The 27,113-nt window shown below is 43.3% G+C and overlaps 1 protein-coding gene across 4 annotated transcripts in view; it reads left to right on the top strand.

Annotated features, from left to right (window-relative positions):
• Window positions 1-27,113, top strand: part of oxr1a (oxidation resistance 1a) — a 118,602-nt gene that overhangs the window by 81,120 nt on the left and 10,369 nt on the right. For all 4 annotated transcript variants that reach the window (XM_076150305.1, XM_076150306.1, XM_076150304.1 and 1 more), the window contains 7 exons: window positions 2,774-2,856; window positions 11,449-11,556; window positions 13,065-13,178; window positions 21,524-21,676; window positions 22,565-22,749; window positions 23,685-24,361; window positions 26,238-26,403. In XM_076150305.1, coding sequence (XP_076006420.1) covers window positions 2,774-2,856; window positions 11,449-11,556; window positions 13,065-13,178; window positions 21,524-21,676; window positions 22,565-22,749; window positions 23,685-24,361; window positions 26,238-26,403 — 1,486 coding nt within the window. The remainder of the gene's footprint in view (window positions 1-2,773; window positions 2,857-11,448; window positions 11,557-13,064; window positions 13,179-21,523; window positions 21,677-22,564; window positions 22,750-23,684; window positions 24,362-26,237; window positions 26,404-27,113) is intronic.

The raw sequence follows: 27,113 nt of genomic DNA, 5'->3' as shown, positions 1-27,113 counted from the left end.
GCCCTTACAGTTGACCGAGTGTTATTGTAATCCCAGCCATTAATGAGCCAAGTAAAACGTCCTTTATTGAAAATGACAACAAAATCGCTTTCACTGTGGCAACTGTTGTACTTGGTTGAACAACAAATTAGATAACTAGCAGCCTCGGTTCAGCCCTATTACAAGATTTTCCACTGCACGGTTAAACCAAGATAACTGCATTTACTAGGTCACTCCTGTCACACTGTGCATTTACATTTGCAATACTTAACTAGCATGGTAAAATGATTGAGCAGGACATATCAAAGGTTTAAAAACAAATCCCGCAATTAACATGCCTGCATGTTTCCAAAATGAAAACGTTACATCATCAAATGCAGATGGATTGCAGGAAACCAACAAGCTGCCATTTATGGACCTTGTAAAACAGAAAACAAGGCTTATTTAGGGACAACAGATGCTTCTGATTTCCTGTGGAGTGGGATGAAACCAGACTGTTATTGAAGATGCCCTGTGTGGAGCTTGTCTGTGTACAGAGTGTGAATAAAATGCCCATTTCTTGTGCCACCATCCATATTGAGGTTTAATTTTAGCCCCATCACTGCCTCACCATGTGCAAACACCCCTGCAGCTCCTAATGCATATCTCTGTTTTTCTCTTCTGCCCTTTGTAGCTCTCTATCCGTTTCTCCCACTCTTCCCGTTCTCTATTATATGTGAATCCGTGATATTTATGTTAACCCATATCATGTAAAGCCTGTACTTTGTAAGGTTTGACAACTGCCTGTAAAAGCTCACATGTGAAGTCTTTAACAACAGCAACATATCGCATAAATCGTCACAAATCCAGTGTTTACTACCACAGTTGGGTGTTATGTAGACTGCTGTACCGCCCTGACCTGCAGTTCGGCAAAGACCGAGATTATATTTCACAACATGAAAGCAGAGAATCTCCGTTATGACGCGTTTGCCTCAAATAGCACATAAAATGCAATCATCCGCTATCTAGAGCTACAATTTGTATGCCCACACATCGTAGCCTCACTGGCAGTAATCGCCTTTCCGTCGTTTTCATTTTGGTGCTGAATTACTGAGTCGGTACACGCCCACAGTGTACGCTCTCATGTATGCTATCGTGGCGATGATATCTACTTGTGCAAGGTTTTAATGGTGCCACAGGTTATTTACTCCAGTTTAATTTTCTATACAATAGCCTCTTACACAAGAAATTAAACACAAGTACGGTCATTAGCAATGTGGATATGATGGACAAGCAGGTAGATCCATTCATCGCCCCATTATAATCATCCATCTAATACATTTGAAATGATGATGATAACTTGAAAAATAGCTTTTAAAAGCTTAGGTGACCCCTCCATCAGCTTTACCTGCATGGTATTTACACCTGAAGTTGATCTGATTTCCCTCACGCTCTGCCAGGCAGTCCTGAGCCCCTAAAAAAGCAACACTGGTGTATGACTCATGTGTTTAGCTATCCAAGTTCACTGACGACAGAAAAACAAATAAAGGGACTCATTAGTTATTTGCAGCACTGAAAAACGAAAACAAAGCTGAAGCAAGGCTGCTACGGGCATTGGGTCAGTGCGGTCTACACCTTTTGCTAAAACTTGTACAGAGCCCTGTTCCAGTTTAAATTCATATTTGTATTTATGCCAAAAGCAATACTATGCAAAATTAAAGCTGAACTGCTGCTTGTTCTTACTGCTAAGCCCTAACTGAACACCAAAGTCATCCCCCTTTTCTAGGTTTTTTCCAATCCCAAGAGTCTTTTTCCAGTTTCTTTTATCTCTCTTCCTATCTTCAGCTACTGACTTTCATCTGCTTCCATCTGCCTTATGCCTTCATCGCCCATCCTCACCCAACCCCCTTCCTCCTCATAGAAAATGTTCCATCTTGAGCTGTCATCCTTTAATTACTATGTCCTCTGAAGCTCGGTGTCATTTCTAATTTTCTCAGGCTAAAGTCTCCAAATGTGAGCCCAACCCCCAGCCCCCTTGCCCTCCGCTGCCCCGCTCTACCTTCTCCACATATCAATCTATTTTCCATTCAGTCAGTCTCCAGGTCTCTACCTCTCAGTCCCCACCAGATTCTACTCCCATTAATCTACACATATATAATTTGAATCACAAAAATAAGCCCTGTAATTGTAAAAGAATCAAGTTGTCCTTCCCTAAAACAACCACAAATTATACCAATCGGCAAAGGTCACCATCCACGCCTTTGACCTCCACGTTCCTCTTTCCCCCTGACTAACCCATACACATTCTTCTCCATCCACTCCCAGGCTCAGCCCCCACTTTCATTTATACTCCATCTCCAACCATAGCACCTTCTCCTTTAAATTCCAGCCCCTCATCGTCAGCAGTACCCTGTTTGAGGCTAGCCTGGTCTCACTCTGCTGTTAGAGGCAACAGGGGGGAGGCAAGGTGAACAGCTCTCAACGCCTGCCATTGCGCTGCACGGTAGGGTAGGAAGAGAAGGGAGAGAGAGAGAGAGAGAGAGAGAGGGAAAGAGACGTAGAGCAAGAAAGGCACAGCGTACGTGAGGGAGGGAGAGGCAGAGTCGGAGGGAGCTCAGATGAGAGCAGAAGGGTAGAAGCAGAGCGAGAGAGAAAGTGGTACGGCGCTCACCGCTCACATTGCTGGCTGGCTGGCTGGCTCGCTCACTGTTGACGAATGAGCTGTCTACCCACGGGGCTGGGAAACGGCAGCTTGTGACAAGCTGGGGAGAGAGGAACATGAATGTAATGCGTACCTTGCCCCGCTTGCTTGCAGATACTGGCCAGAAGAAGACCTCAGAGAAGAAGGATGGGAGACGCATGTCGTTCCAGAGACCCAAAGGGACCATCGAATATTCTGTGAGTAACGCAACCAAGCCACTCGTCTGTCTTTGTTTTGGTTTTTTTTCTGTGTTTTGTGATGCTTTTCTGCTCCTTTCTTTCAGCTGCTTCTGTGTGTGAGTGTGTGTGTGTGTCTGTGTCCTGGTTGTTGTCTTAGCTCTGACTAGCAGTGGTAAGATTCTAGCAGTAGCAGTTGTGTTTGTTTAGCAGCGTGATGTGAAGGCACCCCGTCTGTCCATGCTCAATATCTTATTAGTGAGGGACAAAGCATTTCAGTGTTTTGCCAATTCAACACGTGTGCCTCATTCTTCCGACTGTTTACATAAAGAGGGTGTTGTTTATGAACACAGTCTTGTAGGTAAGTGGGTAATCAACAACGTATTGAAACCATTTCCTATTGTTAGAAATTCTGTGCAGCTGTACAATACTCAGCTCCATTTTGCATGTTAATATGTAGGAAGCAGACAGAAACTGTGTCTTGTTTGTGCGTTTCTCCAGCTGGACTGAGAGGCAGGAACGCTGGCAGGATGTGTGTTTGTTTTTCCATTTCATTTCTGTGTCAACTATCGGCAAGCATTCCACCAGAGATCACACTGTGCTCATGAATGACCTTCCAACTGCGTTGTCATTCCTATTGATTTAGCTGTTGTGTTGAAGGGGAGGGGGACAGAGAGGGAGAGAGTGAAGGAGAAAGAGAGGGGCAGAGAGAGCTCTGATTCCCTGGCGTAAACTGAAAATGGAGCCTGTCTTTGCCTTGCCTGATTATGTTCTTGAAATGACCCTCAAAATCCAGCTGCAGTCAGGCTGCTTTTCCTTGCCTCTCCGTTGGCAACAATGAGGAGTGGGATGCTGTGCCTGAGCTCCGACTCTCTGCCAGCAGAGGAGAGGGGAAGCGAAGAAGGGAGAGGGAGTGTTTGGAAAGAGGAAAGGAAGGGAGGGAGATCTGGGTTGGTGGTCTCACATTTCCACACCATATCGATTTTTGACTGCCACTGAAATTTCACTCTCTTCGTCTTCGCTTTTCATTTGCTTTTACTTTAGTTTGTTCAGCTTTCTGCACCGCCATCGGAACTCTCTAGTCATTGTGACTAGGCCCTGGAGATATTTGTTCCCCTCCCCTACCAAATACCTCAGCAATGCCAACACCACCTGCACTCCCCATCCTACCTGTCATTCATCACCTGCTGATTGACAAGGCCCTTGTTTACCCACCTGGGGTTTAAACGGCCTAAGCTTTTGCAGGATATTTGTCGAAGCCAAAGCATTTTGTCACGGTTATAAGAGTGACAGAAAGGGAGGAGGGAGTCGACGACATGGCCTTAATATCACATGTTGTATAGAAAAATGTGGGAAAATACAGTTTACTTCTAAATGGGCGATTCAGAAGTAGAATTCCCACTTTTCAGTCACAGCAACCCCCTTGCCAGTCGGCTATCGGTCCCTCTCCACAACTAGATTGCTTATGCTTATTTGACGAGTGGATTGAACAATTATGTCCAGCAGGCCAACAAGCGACCTCGGGCAAGGCAGCATCACAGAAAACAACTCGCCGTGCCAAATCTGTCTCTTTGCCCCCTCTTCCCTCACAGAATCCACAGCACAGCAAAGAGTCACATAGCATCACAGCGTTGATTGAGAGGCAGCTTTATCTTAAACTCATCGGCCACACTGCCAGGAAGGCCAGCGACGTTTCCTTATTTTGCCCTCAAGCAGATACGCTTTTAATCTCTCGCCGGTCCACACAGGAAAAGGGAGGGTCTTATCCCATTTTATCAAAACAATCGCTCTCTCTCTCTCTCTCTCTGCCTCCCCCACTCACCCTTTCTGTGTCTCACACGCTTCTTTTCCTCGTCCTTTTTTCACACTGAGAAATAACCTGAACAGCTGCATCCCATCTGCTTAGACACTGATAACACAAGTCTATTCACCCAAGTCCAGCTATTGGCTGACCTGCATCCAATTAGAACAAAAAAAAGTGTTTTCAACTCTCTGGGAACACTGGAGATAAATGAGGAGACGGAAAGACACAGAGTAGCACAGAGGTGAGACATGCAGCAGTGAGAAGGGGTGGAGGGTGTCTTTCTCTTTTTTGCCTGCCTGAGAGGTCGACCAGTCAAAGTCAGAGCAAATGAAGCACAGAGAATAGCGGGCTTCATATTTATCTATGGCACGCTTTTATCACGTCATGGACTTTAGCTCCAATTGAGCTGCTGTTTTGGATTTTGCATAATCACTCGAGGCCCACAGGGAACTTAACTAGCAACCTTTCTGTAGAAGACAGTTGGTTTAAAGTTGGGCTAGGTTGTTTTTCCGCTGTATTTCCTTACCCACTGCCCTTTTTTCAATCTACAGGGCTCTCAGGAGGGCCAGACAATGAATTGAATTCAACTCAAAATCACAACTTGGCCATATATGATTACCAAATCTAAGTTGGAAGAGTGCTTCAAATGATGATGATGGTTGAATTTATGGTCATTCTATAGCCGCCTATGGGGTTATGCAGAGTGCAGTGTGGTTATTTTATTTTGTTTTTTTTACGAATAGATTCTGGGAGTGTTGTGGAGTGTTGCCACAAATAACATGCAGGTGTGTGCACCGTTTAAGTTTGTTTTAACTGATAAAGAACACAAGATTTCAAAGTTCAAATTGGGATCATAGCTTTAACTCATTTGCCAGAAAATGGTTACAAATGTTATCAACCCATGTCAAGAAAACGTTGCATGATTTAAGAAATATGTCCCCTGTATGTGGGGACACATGGAAGGTGCATGGTCACTCAGTGTTGACTAGCCTGCATGTTGAATTGATTACTGCGTAGCTGAGAGGAAACAATGTGGGCATTAGAAGACTGGCGGACCTTAGATGAGTCATACACTGGGTGCCAGGTGTGTGCATGTGCACGCTCTCGTCGACAGCATTCTTAACTCTGCATCCTCCTGACAATCAGTCACTCTGATTGCATTATTCACTCCTGGGCATGAGAGGGGATCACCGTGTTCCAGCTCTTTCAAAGCTGCCTGAGTAGGAGGTCAATGGATGATGGAGAAATGATGGACGTGCAGGCGTGATGATTGGCAGAGGAGGATTTTAGAGGGTTACAGGAAGAGGAGGTGAACACAGTACAAAGAGAGGAGATGGACAGATGGATGTTGGAAGAGAAGACCTTTACCCTGTTCAAACAATACACATGCCAGTAGGGTAGTAGCAACAAAGTCACCATAGCGACTGTCACTGCCAATGCCAGGCTTGCTCCTTCATTATAAAATGAGGAGAGATGGCTCCTCTGATATGGGATTATGGGTGATTAAACTGTTCACTGCAGTCGTATTTCCAGTTTGATGATGACAGGCTTTTCATTGTCTTGATTATGAATTGTTTTTCACTTATTTGTTATGCTGCTTTGTGACTCAATTTCTACATTAAAATCTGCTGTAGACTGAGTGCACTGTGCACACACAGGTAAATGTGGTTCATCCAGTGACCTGTGAATGGATGCATTTAAGCTTATTATTACATCTATCCTAATCTAACGAAGAAGCTATAGCACTGAGATTGCATCTTACTTCCATAATTGCCCTTTTATAGTACTAGTCGTAGATTCCGTTTCATGTTCCATACTTAATGTTCTTACCAAGATGCCTGTGGACTCTTTAATGGAGCCATTAGTCTCTGGCTGTTCAGCCAACTGCCCTTGTTGAGTCTATGCGTCCTCTCCTGTTCTACAAGGTGAACATTAGTTAGACGTCAGTCACCGCTCTCAAGATGGCTGCCACAGCCTTCGTCTTCTCTTCTCCTTGAAGGAGGGATGTCACCATAACAGGAATTCCCTTAATTATTCATCCCCATTTCCAGATGAATAATGGGTCCTATTGACCGTCGGGATAAGGAGATAGGGTGCACCTGTCATTAGTGGCTATGATCCTGATTGTGATTGCTCCCCTCCTTCTCCTGTTCTCTCACTCCCTTGCTCTCTCTCTCTTGTGAACGTGTCAATAACAGGTCTTTATCAGTGAGTCACATTTGCATGTTCCCTGTCCTCTGCGACTAAATGGAGTTGGAGATATCTCCTCTTACAGGATGATCGATGGTTGGGTCAGGCATGCATGTGTCATTTCTGTAGTGCCTTGTTGGATCTGTGGTGTGTGACTACTTCTTACTTATTTCAATAACAAAGCTTAAAAGGTTAACATGAATCATTTCAATCATATTTGATGCCCAAATCACCCCACCAACTACGCTTACCCATGTTAACATCATAGGACAACAGATGGTTCTTCACCTGTATTTATTATTATTATTTGATACAAGAGTGAACATCTGTCAACAGCAGCTTTTGGAGGACAATACTACTACTATTTTTTGAGATTCTTGCTTCATATTCTAAGATGTAAACCAAACTAGAATGAAAAATGCCGCTTTATAAATGTCCCATGTGCCTGAATGTCCTATAGGTTGTTACAGGAGCTGTGAAGCTAAAAATAAATTGTTCATAGATCAGAGGATCGCACCTAAGGAGAATCGATGCTCTGGGCTGAAGCCTTCTAGATGAAAGGCTCTAATACTATAGTAACACAGCTGATTCTTATCTCTTTATGTCTAACAAAGTCAAATCTAAACTCAAACACAAACGTCCTTTTAAAATGTGCTCAGTTTTCATTCATTAATTCCTAGCCATGTGCCGCAGATGTTTAACAAATACAACCAATGCAAATACTCTTTGTAATGTCACTCCGTTTTTAGTCTCTCTGATCTCCAGATGCCTTCAATAACCATTTATTTACCAACCTGACATCCTGGTGAGTACAGAAAAAGGTACCACACCCTTTACAGTTTTGATAAGGGGAAAAATGGCACAGGTTATGAAACGGTCACACACGCTCTGAGCATGCAGCACACCCCTCATATCTTTTTGTGTTGTTGCTTAAGGAGTTTCTTTCCTTCTTTCAATGTTGGGGAAAGTAGTCATTTGCTGTGAAAAGGTGGAAGTTGAGCAGGGGACATTTAACGTTTTCAGATAACATTTTGAAATATCAACGATGGGTTCTTTTAACATTTGATAAAGAGCGAGAGGTCATATGCTCTGACCATGAAACTGCTCTAATTCTATCTCCATTTACTGCCAGTTAAATATGTGTGAAATTTTGTCACTTAATAAGAATGTTTTTGCGCTGATATGGTTTTGTTTTTGTTGGACTTGGGTTAGATCTCAATCAATCAGTCTCATGGTTTGAAGAGTTGATTGTGGGCCACTCACAGATCATCTCTGCAGCAGTTCATTTGAGTTGTGAACATATTTCAAACTGGTGGTACTAAACTACTGTTGATGAATCTAGCACTAACTTGGTCTAGGGTTCACATTGTTAATGTTAAGTAAGCTACATCTTTGATCACTCAGCACATCAAGCCAAACTAATGCATTGAAAAGGTTGTAACATACTGTATCAAGCTGACTTGGCATGTTTACATTATAAAAGCTTGGCATGTCAGCACATATACTCCCTGTTTGCTCCATTCCCCTGTTCAGACTGTTTCTTTTTGGAGTTAAACCTTCAGTCATCCAGCTGTCCCATTCCAAGCCTCCTTCTTAGTGCAGATTTGCTCACCATGAAGCTTGTTCAAGTGAAACATCTCATCTCAGCTACTTGTCCGTTCAGCACAGCCTGCAGCCCCCACACTGCACAATGCATCTCTGCTCAGCCATTATTGCTCCAACAAAGTTGCATGGCTGAGTCAGCGAGACTGTGTCCCAACAGCATGACTGACCTCAGGTCTAATTTAGTTTTTCCACAGTGGGACAGTTATTCCACCCAGCCTGACCTGAGCAAGCCCACACTCCAGCTCAGCTTGGGCTGCACGCTGGGCCTTGCTTAGCGTTGAACACTGCTGCAAACCAGCCTGTGTCTAACTCTGATTCCAAATAGTCCCTGTCCACATCATTTAAGGGGCTGTAGGTACAGTTTTCCGTAAAGATACTTACACAACTTGTTTGTGTGTTTGCATTTCAACACTCGCTCAGTGAAACATTTCATGGTGATTCGTTTCAGAGATATTTCTGCAGTAATGTGCTTGCTCATGTGACTTTGTGTCACACCGTAACATTCGAGGAAAGAACAAGCAGACAGAATGGGGTTTTTCCAGAGATTTGTGATAATTTATAGCAATGTTTTGTAACTGATTGTGGCTGATTGTGGTTAAAGCAGAGAGATTACTTAATATGCCTTGATATCACAGTATCAGGCTCATGTTTGGGTTTGGGGATTGGAGATTGAGAGACTGCATCCATTCATTTGATTATCCAAAAGACTAACTTTGAAGCAGATTTAATGTGTGTTTTGCTCCAGTAGAGAGGGTAGAAGCCAACATTTCCCAGAGCTTTCTCCAGGGCTTTGACAAATCTGTGTTCCTTATTCAGTCGGCAGAGAGAAGCTATACTATAAACCCAATTTAAATGTCGACTAACACTTCCCTGGAAAACTGCTGTCTGTTCCCTTATGTTATGTACCATATGTGATGCACATTGATTGAGAGAGGGTGACAGTGTGTGAATCACTGCACTCATTCCCATTCCTGTCCTGGGTTAGTGTTATTTCGCCATTAAACCCATCCTAGCTCAGGGTAATAGCTAAACAACACACTTTGAATACTCTTGTTAACTGCTGAGTACTTGTTATATCTGTGCGTTCCTCTCAGAGACGGTTTCTGGGGATTATCCCATATCTGAGTTTGCTGAGGAATTTGTCATGTGAATGCAGTTTGACTCCGCAGTAACGCCGCCAACGATATAATAAAGTCCAATTTCAGACCTAATATCTTTCAGTTGCCACCTGGAGACAAGACTGCCTGTGTTAAGTGCATGAGTTAATGTGTGTGATCTCCGCAGATAATTACTGTAAGGGAAAATATTCGGTGGTTGTCCTCAGCTTCTGAATGTCTAAATGTTCCGCTTCTTCCTCTTAACATGGATATGTTTTCCACTGCACCGCTCCAGACACGGTGCTGATAATGTCATGTGTTACTGCCTCATCACACACAATGATCATGTGTTACCGATGTCTGTCTGCTTCCCTTGTCTCACATGTCTTCTGTTATCTCCCAATTTACCTGCCTATTTGTATTTGATCCTTTATTTACCTGCCTGTTTGTGTTTGTTTGTCTGTTAATTCGCCACCTGGAAAGAATCTGTCATGTCAAGACTTTGGAAAAGCTGTCATTCTTTTCTGTTTTTGTGGGGATGTTTACATACACACACCCACACTCCTGCAAACATGCACGTTGGTCCCATGACTGCTGCACTAAAACACACAGTGCCATTATCCTCCTGTCCTAATTATATACAGCTCACAGTCAGCCCTGCCTCTCTGTTTCAAGGGGCTTGTGTCCCCTGAGCTCACATTTTTCACACACACACACACACACACACACACACACACACACACACAGTGGGATTCTAACACGGTTGTCATCCTTATTTGGAAGGTAGAATCTCCCATTGGGCATGTTAGATACTTAACTGGTTCAGACACTTAAAGCACATGGATTTTAACTGGTGGAGACAAGCAAATGCACCTGTGTCACGCTGCAGGGTGCAGCAGCTGAGCACAGGGTGTCATGGCTCTGCCACATTGTCAGCACTCATGATACATTAATCTAACAGGAATTATTATCTTTTCACCTTTTTTGTACAAATCTGGATTATGTGCTTTTTACAATTGAGTTAAACACAGTGTTGCTATTGGAGATGTTGTCAAAACAATGCAAGATTTCTTTTAAAAGCTACGTCAATTAACATGAGGTTAATTGGGATTCAGAGCTTGGTGGAACCTTCAACACCGACCAGGGTGCCAAAACATTCAAATCTGACTCCACTTCAAAATAGGTCACCCCTAGCTCAATAGGAGCTATCTGGTGCAGAGCTCTTCCGTTCTTTGCATTCCAAATGATCAGCTGAGCATCTTGTTGGGGCCGACGTCATCACATACTTAAAAGAATCTCTGTAAACTGCGAAGCAAGCCTCTCAGCTGCTACACACAGAAATGGAATGTAATCATAGCCAAATGTTTGAACATGAACAAAGTGCTGGGGTGTTGCACTTCCTAGACCTAATAGTTAAACTAAAAGCAAATGTATTGGACTTTTTTACTGTAAAGCTCAAGTGCTGCAGAAATACTGAAATTGATTGGAAAAACACCACAAATTGGGATATAAGTTTCAGAGGAAATGCCACTTTTGCAATGCAAATGAACTAAATAGATAACTCCTAATATTAAACTCCCTTGCTAGCACATCTTTCTTGCAAAGAGATTTCAATTTTCACAGTCGGCACATTCAGAGCAATTTAACAAGTGTCAATTTGTATTTCTGCCAATATTATTGACGCTTTTCTGATCAATGGATGACGGTTTTAATTTGGATAACCTGCCAAAACTTGAAATGCCAGTTGCACAGCTCAGTTTTGTAGATTGTACCCAAGGGAAGAGGGCTTCACTTTCCCTCTCTTCATCTACAGTCAAATCTGTGTCACACCACTGAGTCCTGCTTTGCAGCCACAAAGCCGTGATCTGTCCAGAAGCAGGAATGTGATTTTCTGTCCTTTTTTGTTTTGTGGTCCAGGTGGAATCACGGGACACGTTGAACAGCATTGCGCTCAAGTTCGACACCACACCCAACGAGCTGGTTCAGCTGAACAAGCTGTTCTCCAGAGCAGTGGTGCCTGGCCAGGTGTGACCCGCCGTGCACGCCGTCACTAATACGCTCTCCTTCATCACTTTATGAACAACCTCATACAGGATCTGAAATAACATCACTAACTGCTTGATCTGATAATAACCTCTTCATATTGCATAATGCACTCTTTACTTTGTCTCACAATCATGGAACACTAACACATTTTTCTTTTATATTGGGAGCAGTGTGAGGTTTCGGTTACATTATGCAGAAATAAGAGTTTGCGGGCACATTTCTCTCTCGCATGATGCATCTGTTTATCTATCTGTCTACCTTCTGCACTGAACTGCTGACACCTTCACATCCCTACTATCTTGTGCCCCTGCTAAATGGCCTGCTAATTACATTGTCACTTATCTCATTAGGACCCAGTTAATTGCAAAAGACTTATTTCTTTGCACAAATAGGCAGAATAAATTGTATGATAGTCATATTCCCTCTCAAACAAGCTTTAGTCCTGCTAAATCTAAAGCAAAATGTGACTGTTACAAATATCCTGTTTGATATTATTCCCTATTATTTTGCGAAAATGAAATCCAGTGGAATGATAAAAAGCCACATTTGCCAATCCACTTGGCATTCCTCATGTCAGCTCTCAGCTCGGTAAACAATGCTGAGTTGAGCTGTGATCAAACAGTGAGGTTTGGAGAGCACTTACTGAACCGTTGACTGTGCTCGAGTTCCATCGCTGTGGCCAAAGTTACGCCACAACAGAAACACTTTTTGAAACCTTACATATGTAGCTGGGATGCAATTCCATGCTACATTCTCAGGCTTTAATGCCTGTAGGGTTTTATTCTCCTAACTGTAGCCATTGTTGAGGTCTACACGAGGCTTTTGTGAATGTCGCCATACACATACAGCCTTTGTCAAGTCCTTTTTGTCATGTAAGCACTATTAATGTAGGGCAGAAACACTTTTGCGAACCCTTTTTATTGAGTAAATTGTTAAAACTACCCAAGTCTTGATCACAGCAGAATTAAGATACTGAGTGTATTTGTCTTCCTGGTTTAATTACATCAGTGTATGTTCTTTGGTATAACGGGAACAAGCAGTGACCCTCTTTTAGCTAATCCCTTACATTGCCATTACAGTAGAGATGGGCGCTCAAATCCATTACTGGATAGGAGGATACATATTTTACCATAACAGTGCATGTAGATGCACACATTGCATCAATAGAGAAATGAATTAAATATAAGCACAAGGCAGTCACATAACATTGATTTTATTCAGTGTTTGTGTTGCATCCACGCCATATTTCCTTTCCTATTGGAGTTAACACTTTCACTTCCTGTCAAAACTGTCCATTCCTCCTCCTGTTTTCCTGGTCCGTAGAATGAGACTCTTCCGATGGTGTCGCCTTATTCCCTTGTCACATGTGTAATTGTTCTTTGTATGTACGTGTGAGCAAAAAGAGATGTTTATCTATCTCTATACATGCATGTGTGTTTGCACAAAGGCAGTGCCTGTGTAAATACAGACATGGATTGTGTTTGCAGGTTCTGTACGTTCCTGATCCCGAGTACGTCTCCAGTGTTGGGAGCTCCCCGTCCCTCAGTCCCATCAGCCCCTTATCTCCCACCTCCTCGGAAGCTGATTTAGAGAAAGTGACGGTATGTTGGCCCCGGCTCTGCTGCACAATCGCACAACCATCAAGTTTTACCTTTTGTCATGTCTGCAAAGGAGGACTGAAAAGAAATGAAATGAAAGAATGATCTCCATCCATTTCTTAATGTGGTCTCCCTAGTCATTGTACTGTGGTGTTGTACATAGAATCAGGTTCACAAAAAAGACAATCACAGACATGATTTCATATGCACTTCATTAAATCAAGCCAAGTTGATTTTATGTAGTCAAAATCCCCGTCTCAAGTGTTTTTACAGGCCCAGCCGATGAAGGTAATGAAAAGCTACTTAAAAGCTGCCTAATGTAAGGGGTATGAAAAGGAAGAAACCTTGGGAATTTAAAGAGACGGCTCTTCCTCTCAGACTATCAAATGTGCAATTAGAGCTGCAGCTGCCAAAGCAGGGAAATTACATGGAAGATGTTGACAGCAATTGAACCTTTATTTAGTAAGAGTCTTCTTCTGATTTTCACTGTCCAGGGGAATAGAGAAGGGAACATGGGCCTGTCAGTGAATGTGCACACACACACACACACACACACACACACACACACACACACACACACACACACACACACACACACACACACACACACACACACACACACACACACACACACACACACACACACACACACACACACACACACACACACACACACACACACACACACACACACACACACACACACACACACACACACATACGTATGCTTATGCCAATGTTGTTACGTCTTAAAGCCTTGTTCATCGTCTGTCCAAAGGTAAATCACTCATCTTCACATCTCGAATGATGTGTCACACTGTCAAGGACAGAACGGGCAAGTAGATGGTTTATACGAGACAGATTTTATTATCTTGACCTATCCTTGGAAAATATGGCCAAGGACAGCGCTGGCGGTTATGTTTCTGCACTGTGATGCACATATAGGAAAGAACAATGACAGGCTATATATGTAACTCCCCTCATTCTCCTTGTTACTCTATATTGTATCGTCGACCATCAACAGATGCTCGACTCGCTTCTGATTGGTCAGGGAGTGTGCTAAGTACAAGCTATATAGTGTATATATATTGTATTTATATATATATATATATACTGTGCCATTATGATGTTGCCAAAGAAGGACTAAACGCATATTTTCTCGAGCAAATTCTTCCAAAATCTCTCTCTTATAATGAGAATAATCCACTCTGAGCCGTGTCTTGGTCACCTCTCAGCCTCTGTGTTGTGTTAATTTTGCAAAGTCGCCCTTGAAAGCAGCATTTGTGGCTTCCAGAGATTTCCACGAGATGATTATGACGTCACTTTAAGCCTTAGCTGTTGGCCTTGGTGATCACTAGGGACCTCACCTATATGTGGCAGTTAATGTGAGGCACAGACCCGATCACCTCTGTCAATACTACACATCTGTTGTCTCCACTATTGATTGGGTTTATATTTATGGTGTTAGCCTTTTAGGATAAATGTGGCATTATTTTAAGAAATGGCCGAAAATCAACACAGATTTTAATATTCAAGATGCCTGTTTGATTTGTTTTGTCTTCTGTTTACATTTACACTTTGGTTTTAATGCCTTTATACTCTGTAAGCACATCTCTGTAACAGGATAGGGCACATACCAATTTCTAAAATCCACTCTAGTACTAAACCTTCTGTGTGTGGAATATCTTTTTTCTGTGTCATTTTGGTCTTTTTGGTCGTGCGTTTTTTCTGATGGCGATCAAAGTAGAGAGATAACATTTTGGAACAGTGTGTTCACACACAGATGAGCTCTATGCCAGTCCAGTCAGCTACACACAACCTGGCCCTTAGAGCTGTAGGACCAGCAGCATTATGAGCCATATCCCTCAGGTATTATGTCTGCAGCATCTGAATGAGGCAATCATTAAGCACGGCAGGAAGCCCAGTGGTCCCTTAAGAAATACGACTGTTTGTTAGTCCCCCTTTTGCCGGTTGCCATAGCAACAGATGTCTTGTTTTTCCGCCTTGTAAAAAAAAAAAGAAAGAGGAAAAAAAGAATACCGTCTTCACCATTGCCTTCTCTGTCACTGCTGCTCTACTTGCAATGCCAAAGTAGCAACTTTGTACTCCCTCCCACCATACCGGTTCCCTTCATCTGTGCTCATCTCCTTTAATTTCTCCATGCTTGACAACTGAAAGGCCTCATTCATTTACTACTTATGTATGTGGGCCATGGCTATGAGAACATGAGTATAGATGGAGTAGATGTAGACGGAGGAGGATCATAGAAGGGCTGTGACCGCAGAGAAATTAAGCTTTTAAAAGCGATTTTGTGTCTGTTATTTAGAGCAACTAATGAATGGAGGAGCTCACTCTACCAGACACGCAGCCAGGCAGCAATTATTCCAGGCATGGGGAAGTGTGCATGGAAGGCAGAAGGGAGGGAACATTACCTCACCCAATGTGTCAACTCAGTATATGTGTTTGTGGAGGCGTTGCGTGTCTGTGTGTTTGTCTGTGTGTAAGCGTCTGTGCCTGCCTTCATGCTCTTCTCGCTCTCCATCTCTTTCTTCCTTGTGTGTTTGTGTTATTCAGTGGTTTCTCAGAAGAGCATGCAGCATCCAGGTGGATTTTGAAACCACAGGAAGGCCCTTAATAGCTCACCCGTCGCCTTTTACTTATTTATTTTCCTCTAAAATTCTCTGCATCTTTTTAATTACAAGCCTATTTTGGTGCTGGGTGTGCACATCTCAATGAGGATATTATCAAAATGAATGGCTCTGGGTTATGTGTAGTAATAGCACTGCAACCAGCCAATATAAGCCTAATGGAAATAAGTGTTTTGAATAGAAACTACTTTCAAATGTTTGTCTCTTGGTTTTTGTATAGACCAGATGTTTAAATAGCCTATTAGATGTTAAAATAGCCTGAAATGCAATTGAAGCCATTTCGCATGAGCTTTTTCACTGCAGATTATTACCACGGCGGGCATTATGAAATAATCACTTACGTCAAAAGTACAGATGTGCAATTACGGTGAAATATGAATCCATCCTTTGCCGTTCAGTTAGTAAGTTAAAGCTTTTTCAGAGACATGACATCATGCTCTGCGTATCTGTGTTTCCCTGAGCCAAAGTCCAACAAATGCAGGTCTTCATGCTCGTGCTCCGCCTGCCCGCCTGCTGGTATTGGCAGCAGAGAGTTGCCCATCTTGCAGGCATGAATCATTGGCTGGTTGCGTGCACGTGTGTTTGTGTGCGTGTGTCTGTACTTGCATGCATGGCTATCTGGCTGACTTTTCGACTGGCTGTCTTGCTGTGGTTGGCTTCTTTGGCAGCCACCATGCTTGCTGGCGTACTTGCTCTGTGGTCATCTGTGTGGGCAGGCATGTCCTCTTTGTCCTATCCAGACCCTCCGCATGCTTCCGACACACACACACACGCACACACACTTACAAGCTGTTGTGGCACTGCCAAGCTCCCGCTGCCCACTACGGTGACCTTCACTGTCTCTTCCTCTTTTGGCACCCCATCTCCTTCCTTCCTTTCTTTTCCTCCTCCACTGGAGCGTTATCTAAAATTAGTATACGAGAAAGCACACATTGGTACAATTGTGATGACCTCACGGAGCTGAAAGGATTGCATCTCTTAAAATCCATTTTATAAACCTTTTCATTGCAGGCTCTCTGTTTAAGGGCAATCTTATGAGATTTAATCTAAAGTCCCTCTTTTCTATCATCATCTTTGGTGTATTTGCCTTTAGAAACATCAGAATATTATCTGGCTTTAGATTAGATGCTCAAATTTGGACCATTCAATTTCTGCAAAATGAAAAATAGTACAAAATGTACTTCTGTCTTCAGACATTTCGCAATTGTGTGCTCACTCTTGCAGGATGTGTCCATGTCCACAAGGTGGAGCTGTGGATTGATATTTGGTTGTGCCATGTGTCACTGTCAAGGTCAAAGCTGGGTGGCACCTCCACATTTCCTCTCTGATGTCTTTACTGTTATAAAGAGGCAAAGTCAACAAATACATTGCGTCACATTTGTTCATTAGTGTCAAATGTAACTTTATGTTTCTGTTGTTTGTGGACCATAACTGTGCGTCTTGACCTATTACCTGTCGCATGTCCATCTCCCCTGTACGACTTCTTTTTGGCCACGAAATCAGTCATATTTATAACACAGGACACAGCAGGCTCTTGTTTTTCTCTTCTTCCTTTACTTGTGGGTGCCAAGAGGGAAACTAAGAGGATATTGATTTCTATAGCCCCATCACAGCTGTCATATACTCTAGCCAGTGTTCCACTCAGCATCAGTATGACCCCCCCCCCACAGCATGGGATTTTTGTCACGTCGCCCTCCCTGAACCCACCAAAAACATTAGAGATACGCCCCTGGTGGCCATGCCATGTCATGCCGACATCCCCCTTTCCTTTTCACCCTCTTTTTCCTTTTCTCTCCCAGTGTAACCGTTTCAACTCTTCCTTTCCATTCCCTCCCCGCCTCTCCTTATCTCATTTCCCCCACAGTAGTTACTCGCAGTCTGAGGCCAGTACAGCAACAGTTTTCTCACTTTGAAATCAAAAACTAAAACAAAAATCACTTTGCAAGGACACAAATCTGGCTATTGCAGGACGCCAACAGTGTCTGTTTCACCTCATGTGAGGTCAAGCCTACTAGGATATTATGTCAATAACTCTTACCTTCAGAGCTTTAGTAAGTGTGGTTTAGTCTTTTGTATAAATGAAAATGAAATGTGCCTAATAATGTGGCAAGAAAGGTCAGCATTGCCCCTAGGCGAGCTACACTACAACAGCAAATATTGAATACCCTTGAGGCCAGGACTTGACAAACATTAGTCATTTATTAGAGCGTCAGCCCAGGAAAACGATATTCGTTGAACTATGGTGTCACTTTATCCCACTGTGCCTATCTCACCAACAGAGTCAAAATGTCAAAAGTAATATCTTTCTTTCTGGGAACTTGATTTTCAAACTCGTTTAATCTCACAACCATGGAAAGTTATTTATCATATGTGACAACATCTGAGGGTGAAAAACAGAGTGCATCATCTAACGCACAGTATGTTGAATCTGTATAAATAAACCAGCTAACAACTGAAAACCAAGGTGAGCAAGAAATTACAATTTGCAGTTTATTCAGAGTAGGAGTGGAGTAGGGAAGCAGGACAAACCACCTAACAGCAGCTTATAGCAGGTATGAGTAAGTATTACAGGGACTCCATACGCAATTTGGATGGCACAGACCACCATGAAGATGATTGGATGGTCGGTTGGTTATTACACATTCTATCTGAAGAGTATCAATTATATATACAAATACAATTTTATAGACACAATCATCAGTCAACTCTCTTTGAATCTTGAGGCTGCAAACAAATACATTGTCATTGAACTCCTTCCATCAATGGACTGTGGATGACGGATAAATAAAATAATAAAGTATGAATATGAAAAAATAAAATATGCCACCATTGATGTCGATTATTCATGGTTAAACAATGGCAAAGTAAACTCAGCGTTTCTTACACTGGGCTGTATTTACTGACTTGCCAGTTACCATCCCTCACAATAACATCATTCACCAGTGTAACATTGAGCTGTTGCTGTTATGCATGTCAACACCGAGTCAAAACACTGAAGCAAAATGAATACCCATCGCCTAGAGCTCAGCGCTGAAAGGCAGCCGCGCTCTTCACACCCCTTTCTCATGTGGACTCTGTGGGTAGTGAGGCTGGTGTGGGATGTGTGATGGGTGTTATTTTGTTACCAACACATATCACCTTTTCTCAGATGTGCCAGATTTAATGACAGGGAATGCCAGGTGGTGTTTATGCATGTGTATGAGGAAGAACACGTCCTGACTCCTCGTTGCTCATTTCATCCCAGGTCTGCGCTGCATATGTGGCCACCGTGTGTGTTTGATGCTCGCAGGGGTCTCAGGTCTTTCACTTTAAAGCAGATTACAAACTTGAATGTTGACAATAGTGCAGGAATCGTTCTGAAATGTCTGGTCATCAATTTAAAACAGTAATCCTACATCACAGTTGGAGACGTGTACACCGACAGGCTAGTTTAGTGCTCTGGCGACACCTAAGGATGCTGTAAGATTGATGATGACAGCCTGGACCATGTTCCTCCATCTGCATAGTTTTTGGCTGCTTGTCATAGTGCTTTCATTGCACATTGTGACATGCATCATACATGATATTGTACAAGCTGACACAGATATCTATCTTGCACAGGAGACACACCATTATCCCTTATAGTCCCTCTCCTCCCTCTTTACGTTTAACTTTCTCCTCTCCTTGTCAGGGAGGCTTGTTGTGGCTGTAACAGATTGCCCGGCCCCCTCAGCCTCCCTGGCTGCCAGCGTCTGGGCTGGTTGTGTCGGTGTGGGTCAGTAGCCGCAGGCTGTTTATTGACTATGCTGGGAGACAGGGAGGTGTGGGGGTGGGTGTCAGAAAGACAGCAGACAGTAGTTATGAGCTCTGTCTCTCTTCCCCAGCTCTTCACAGCTCTTCATTCCACTTCTCCATGGGCTCTTGACGTCCTTACACTCCCCACCCACCCCCCGCTGCTCGAAATCTCCCTCAATGATAACTCCCACGCACTCTCCTCTGTCCTCATTTTCCTTTTGTCCACTCTCTCACTCTCTCCCTCTCTCTCTCCCTCTCTCTGTCATATTTTTCGGTTTTTGTGCTGTTGCTTTCTTTCTTCTGCTACTTCTTCAGTTTCTGAACTTTGACTCCTTCAGATTGCCAGCGTGCCACCAATCAGCGATCTGGTGTCACAGCCCTTCAGCCACTAAAGTGTTTAGACAAATCCTGCATTATCAAGACATTTGTGCCTGTTGGCAATTATTCAGATAGACCTCTGTCAGTCACTCCAGTGTAGAGACGTTGCCTGGCAACAAGACACTGCCAGAAGCACCCAGCCCACCACACCTTGTGTTTACATCCCAGCAGACGGGCCATCTGTGGCAGCTTGCTTTCTTACAGCAGTCTAGATAAATGTCCAACCTTTCCTCTACAATTTACTCCTCTGAAGAATCCAAAGACACACGCCAATGGCAATGACACCTAGAACATCCTATAAATTATGTGAAACAAATACAATCACAAACACACAAGTATTTAACACTTACTTTCATTGTGAACCTTGTGCTTGCAAAGAAATTATATCTTGGTTTGAACAGAAGATAAATGCTCAAATCTTGCGGTCAGCTGCTCTTAGTCTCTCTCTCTTTGCTTTTTATGTGGGTCATAGTTGACAAACCTAGTTCACACGTTCCATGTTGTTGGAAGATGGAGTAGTGTTTAAACTGCCTGGTCTGTGATAGCTGGATATTCTTTTGCCGCGCTCAACCAGAGGCTGTCCAAGGTCTGGTCACCTGATCTTCCATTTTAAACCATGTTCCTCTCTCATTTCAATGAGTTGCTCTTGTACCTGCAGTGGTAAGTTCCATAGCCATCAGAGCAGAGCTGAAAAGATCACAGACACAGTCGACGCTTTGAAAGGATGCTGAAGGAAAATAAACTGATGTGTTCGCTCTACATTCCACTGCATTTAAAAGTGGACATGAACCTATATACAGAGTCATGCGCTCTCTCTCAAAGCAACAGAGAAACGAGTACATGAACTGCCTCTGCTGAATTACATGCTGCACACAGCAACATGTTTTGTGCACATCAGGTCTCTCAAAGCATGTTAGAGCCCAAAAAAATAACATTAAGTGGTGAAAAAAGGACAATAATTAAAGCTCTGGCCTCATATGAATATTTTCCACCTAATTGAACTGTGAATCTCTTGTACTGGAGCCGTATCCTCATTGAATCTCTGTTAACCTAATTGGCCCACTGCAGAAGATATGGTTACTGTATATATCTATATAGAAAATGTATTTAGAGACCCGCGTGCATCAGTTTGATGAAAGGAGACATAAATTACTTACAGTGTATGAACCAAGCTTCGCCTCGGTCACATTGGATAGCATCTTGCCATTTGGTGGGATGCTATTTAGAGGTTTCTTTACTGATTAGTGTCTGCAAGCATCAAGGTAATGTGGAACTTCAGCATTTGAAAAGATCACTGCTTTTACAATCTGGCCTTTTAAGAAATGAATTTATGAATTAATAATCTACAAGCGTCGTAACAAATATTTATTCCTCTTTGTTCATAGCCAATCTTAATAATGGTGACCAAGGGCAAACCAGTCAAACGTCTAGAAAAGACTATCAAGTGAATCATTCATCGGTGCACTAACAAAAGTTCTCTCTATCCTCTCCTCCCTCAATCATATCAATGCTCTCTGCCCCCCAAACAACCGCCACCTCCCCTTCTAGGACTCCGATGGCCCCACTAGACCAGAAGGCGTTCACCCCCCAGTGTTCTCGGCCCTGCGCCATTCCCGAGTGGTGTCATCCACCTCCGAGGAGGAAGAGGCACTCACAGAGAAGTTCCTCAAGATCAACTGCAAGTACATCACTGACGGCAAGGTGAGCCAGTAACACGCACCCAACTCCAGTGCCTGGCTGTGCATATGTGTGAACATGTTCTAGGCTTGCTGTGTACCCCTCTGGTCTTCAGACAGACATACACGGGAAGGACCGAGCGTACTGCTGTGGTCAATAGCGGAGATTGATAGAAATAGCTGCCAGCAAAAATATTTATTATCAAATTTGTTCAGAAATCATTTGATTCTCCAACTTGCGGTATAGCGTCATGGCACAGTAAATAATGCAGGTATGTCTGTGGGTTGATGTGACTAGAATAGCACATCAAGTGAAGCATGTGCTGCTGGCTGAGGTTAATCTGGTTTAGATGGCTTTGAAACAGGGAGTCTGTAGGTTCTAAAATGTATTAAAAGTATTAAGTTATCTAAATTCAACACAGCAAGGTCAACAACATGATTAACTGCTTTGCTGACGTCGTGTTTATCTGTGAACATTTCTTTTCTCCTGTTCACTCAGCAGTTTGTCCTTTAGGTGCCTTAAATTCATTTGACACAAACATGTAGTCATGTTATCGTCTAAATTTAGACATAGTTCATGGTAAGATGTGAGCCTTTGGTGTGTTTGTGTACCGTCAGACTGTCATGTCCAGGAAGCTGTCCAGCTCTCTGACAGACACAGATCGGCGGTATTGAACTGCCGCTGATTCACTCCCAGGTACCAAATGAAAGCTCTGAAGTGGTCAGTGCTGCCAGTCAATACCTTCTACTTGATATAGGACATTTGTGGCTTCAAATGGATTTGGCTTCCATTAGTTTATGCGAAAGAGGTTCTTCTGATTATTTCATGCGGTCACCCTGGTAACTAACCTCTTACCTTTTTTACAGCAGTTACCCATTCCTGTCTTCCTTCTCCTGTCTCTGGTTGTTTTAGGGAGCTGTGAGTGGCGTGTTACTGGTGACACCCAACAATATCATGTTTGACCCTCATCGGATGGATCCCCTGGTTCAGGCCCACGGGTGCGAAGAGTACGGCATCATGTGTCCACTTGAGGAGGTCCAGTCTGCCGCCATCTTGAAAGAGATCACCGACCCCAAAATCAGAGAGACTGTGCCTGAGTAAGAGAACTTTTGTTCAGAATGACCTCTCACCCTGATTTACTACTTTCTGTAGTGAAAATATTTGTCAGAGTTGCGTTGGCCTTCCTCCTCAGCAGCACAGCTGTAATTACTGTCCCTCTCTGCAGCAGCCGTAGTTGCATCAGCAACCAACCAGAAGTGATTTTTAGCCCACATACCAAAATATAACGGGAAGTAGTGATTACAACAGGGTTAATGAAGTCTGCATATACCCTCCCACGTTCTGATTGCTCACTTTTATATGCAGTTGGAAGCAATCCCTTCAGATGAATCGTCGGTGCTTCCACCCACCATTTTCTTTTTTAACTCTGCTTTGTGTTATTTAAGTCAAATGTATGCTGGGATTGGATGCGGTGGCTCGTTATGGAGCCCTGTGGTGTCTTATTCTGTATCCTCTGGTGGAAGCACGGACTGGGCAGGGCTGTATTTAGCCAGTTGAGTGTTACCCAAGGAGCACTTATTGTGCCGGCAGATGATTATTTCCAGTGCCAGGCCCAGCTGTGTTCTCAGCTGTGGCCTATTGTCTGTGTTCTCTGTCTCGTTTGACCTCTTGCTCCGTGTCTGAATAGCTGAGCAACAAGTGCCTGCAGGATTTGAATCTCAAGTGTGCTGATTATAGGTTCGATCTTTTGTGATCTTACTAGAAAAAATGGAATGTTGACCAAAACCCAGTTAATCTGTCCGCCTGCAACTATAGTTTGTTGTAGATTAGGCAATTTTTCCAATGTAGAAATAATGAATTCAGGAATTGTTATTGGAGGACAGTTGGAGTATGGACAGCTGATGTAGCTGATGTGTATGTTTAATTACTTTTCTTTCTTTCTCTCTTTCTCTTTCTCTCTCTCTTTCTCTCCCATACTCTTTTTCTCACTTTCTTTCTCTATCTCTTTCTCCCTCCCTCCCTTCCCTCCCAGTGATCTAGACCCTCTGCCAGTGGAGAGACATCCCTCCCAGCAGAAAGACACAGAGCCGTGCCTGAAGGAGCCAGGGGCCAATGACAGCGGAAGCACAGCCCCGCGCAGCACTGAGGGTTCGTTCTCTGAAGACGTCTTTACTGAGTCTGAGCTGTCCCCCATTCGGGAGGAGCAGGCGTCTAATGAGGACCTGCGCCTGGACAAGTCTTCTGGGGCTTCCACAGAGTCTGTGCAAACAGTGACCCAAGTGGAGGCCACCACTGCTGGTCCCCAGGCCCCAGGCACCCAGCCAGAGGTTGAGGCTGTGGCGAAAGTCTCAGCCACAGCAGAGGACAATCCACCAAACACTGCCACAGAAAATGTTAGCCAGGACCCTATGGGATCCAAGCAGCACAGTGTGGAGAAGCCACCAAGCACACCCACTACCACCACTACCACCACCACCAGCAGCAGCACTAGCCAGGCCCAGCGTCCCAGCAGCAGCAGCAGCAGCACGTCTCGTCCAGGGTCCCAAAGCTCTACCACCCCAGGTGCCACAGACGCCATCTCAGCCAGCTCACAGGGCAACGCCAACGAGCGGGCTGCAGACCCCAAAACAGACACTATGCAACAAGGCAAAGAAGAAAAGGAGCATGAAGACCAGACGCAAAAGGACAGCACACCAAACTCTGCAGAGGGTATGAACAGGTTTTACATGGATTATTCATGTTGTCATTTATATAGAATAAGATATTTATTTCTGCAGTTGCAGATTGAAGTCATACTTGGTTGAAGAGGTTATTAATAAAGAGGTTCTATGTTCGAGTCTATAATTTGGGAATTATAGGACATTTAAGATGATGAATCCGTCCCTGTCTTGTCTTTTACAATCTTCATTCCTATTCGTTCCTATGAAGACTCTGGTTATCAAAGTTAATTTTGGCCTCTCTGACTGCTCCGATTCTCTCTTATGTTGGTTCCCAATAACCTTTACGTTTCTACTCTCGTCTTGGTGCTCGTAATTGGAATATGAAGAAGAAGAGAAATCGCAGCATTTCTGTTATCACCTCGGTGGAGCTAGTTGGGGCTTTATGGGGCTTTCTGCTGCCGTTTGATCTCAGTCTGTGGTGGTCTGGCCTGCTCCTCAGGGTGATAAGCTAAAGCCCATCAAACGCCAGAATGCAACAAACCTAGCAGCCAAAGGGGAAACACAGCGATTGAACCATTTTGAGACAACATTCAGAGGTGTTTTTCCATTTATATCGTTCTGTCTTCAAACAAATTCCGAAACTCGCATAGCTTGAAATGACATTTTTCTGTGTTCACTGCTCTGTTAAATGCTTTAATTACACATTTGAGGTGAACTGTACATAGCTGCCCTCTCTTTTCCATGGCATACAATAATAACATATAGATCCATTTTCTGCTTTCCAGACATATTTTAGATTCCATTTTACTGTGGCATGAAAATCAACTCTCACCTTTCTTTTACCTTACTGTTTCAATATAGTCCTGAAATCTAATTTGCGAAAGTTGAACAATAACCTGTTTAATGCAAAAATGGCCAGAATCACATTTCCCCTGTCACTGCAGCTATTTTGGCATATTGTTTGATTTCCGGACAACAGATCTTATTAAGTGCAGATTTTGGATGTGGGAGCGTTCTTGAATGCAACGCAATGAAATGTGCGGTGTTGATTTTCTTTCTCAAGCAAGTTTTAAATCTCTGAAAGCGATTTTGGACGTACCGCACAGTTGCAAATTAGTCTGAAAATGTGAGGTGTGAGATTTATAGTCATTTGCTAAAAACCACAGCGTGATATTGGTCTCGTATGTCACTTTCTCTGACAGTGGAGCCTGTCCGTCACACTTGATCAGTCACCTATGTCCATATAAGCCACTCTGATTGGAGACACAAGTTTCCAAAAAGATTTCTCTCTCCAGGAAAGAAACCAAGTCAGTGGGAGAGAAAGAGTCGTTATTTTCTCTCTGGTAATTATGTCACACAGAGAGCTGGGCTGCAATAGTGGCTCTTATTTATGGGCATCTCTGTAGGGTTGCCCTTTATTCTCTGCACATTAGCATTGTCCACATGTACGGCTCATGTATCAGCAATAACTTCAAAAACAAGCTGCAATAATACTGTATTAATGCATTTTCACTTCTGAATTTGTCCCACCGAGCTGTGTTGTCCAACCAGATTCATTGTTTTGCCTGCCAGTTGCATAGTGCTACCCAACCAGGGCTGACAATATGTCCCAGTGTTTTATCACTGGCACAGTGATCTTTTCTAGCTTGCAGGGGCAATGACCCTTTAATAAAGCACTGATGATGTGCCGTGGGCAGCACAGTCAGTACCGCTATCAATTATGGTGTTCTATTCTATTTATTTCTAGCATCTGTTATATTTCTTGCACAAAATGACTAATGCCAGCTGAAGTAGCCAGTAAGTACAGGGTTGAAATTTAGGTCACTTAAACAAAGCTAGTGTTAGGAAGAGTTGTTTAAGATAGAATAGCATTCATACTCAATCTCTGTCTCCTTCTTTTGTGACACTCTGATTTCTGTTTGCAGGTACAGGGTCTGCCGAGAGACGGAAGCAGTGTTCGCACAAGTTCCTCTGTCTGCGAGTGGGGAAACCCATGAAGAAGACCTTTGTTTCTAACGCCAGTGCCTCCATGCAGCAGTACGCCCAGCAGGGCAAGAAGCATGAGTATTGGTTTGCTGTTCCACCAGAGAGGTCAGTACATCTCTTTTGTCTTCACACATCACAAAGTTGCTCCTTAATTGATTTTTGTTGTTGTTGTATATTTTTATTGAAGCAAGCATTTGACATGACAGTGCGCATACAGTTATGGGACATTTTGAAGATCGATAGAGCGATAGAGAAAAGGAAAGAAGGTTGTATAATTAATACTATTGTTTAACTTTTTAGAGGAGAGGGAGAGAGCCAGGGGAGAGAGAGAAAGGAGAATTTAGACAAAACAGAAAAAGCAGGAAGCCACGACCGCTGAGGGTTGTGAGAACATGGCAACGTACTCATCAGTGATGCAGGATGATGTCAAACAGCAGTCTAGGCAACTACAGATCGGATCATAGGCTGTGGTGAAGAAAAAAAGAGAAGATATCCCAACCCCGACCCAACCCCACATTCACACTACCCCGTCCTGGCCCAATGATACTTAATTGTATTGAGCAGGAGTTAGAATTGATGCAAATACATGGAAGACAGTTAGTTGTGATTTCTGCATTAGTAGCTGTAGGAACAGTGCTTGTGATAAATGCAGAAAAATGCACATCAGTGAGAAACTCAATTTTCATGATTTGAATGTTCCTCGCACAGCAGTAGTCAGCTGAGGTACCGGGACTCCTCATCCCTCCACGGCTTTTAATATTTGAAACCAATCAAATATGTATTCTTTGTCTGGTTTGACTCCCGCTGTGGCCTCT

The sequence above is a fragment of the Genypterus blacodes genome, unplaced genomic scaffold (assembly GCF_046128005.1).
Source record: "Genypterus blacodes isolate CSIRO-AG114 ecotype Tasmania unplaced genomic scaffold, CSIRO-AGI_Gbla_v1 ptg000052l_1, whole genome shotgun sequence".
Lineage (NCBI taxonomy): Eukaryota > Metazoa > Chordata > Actinopteri > Ophidiiformes > Ophidiidae > Genypterus > Genypterus blacodes.
This window is presented reverse-complemented; position numbering and strand designations above follow the sequence as displayed.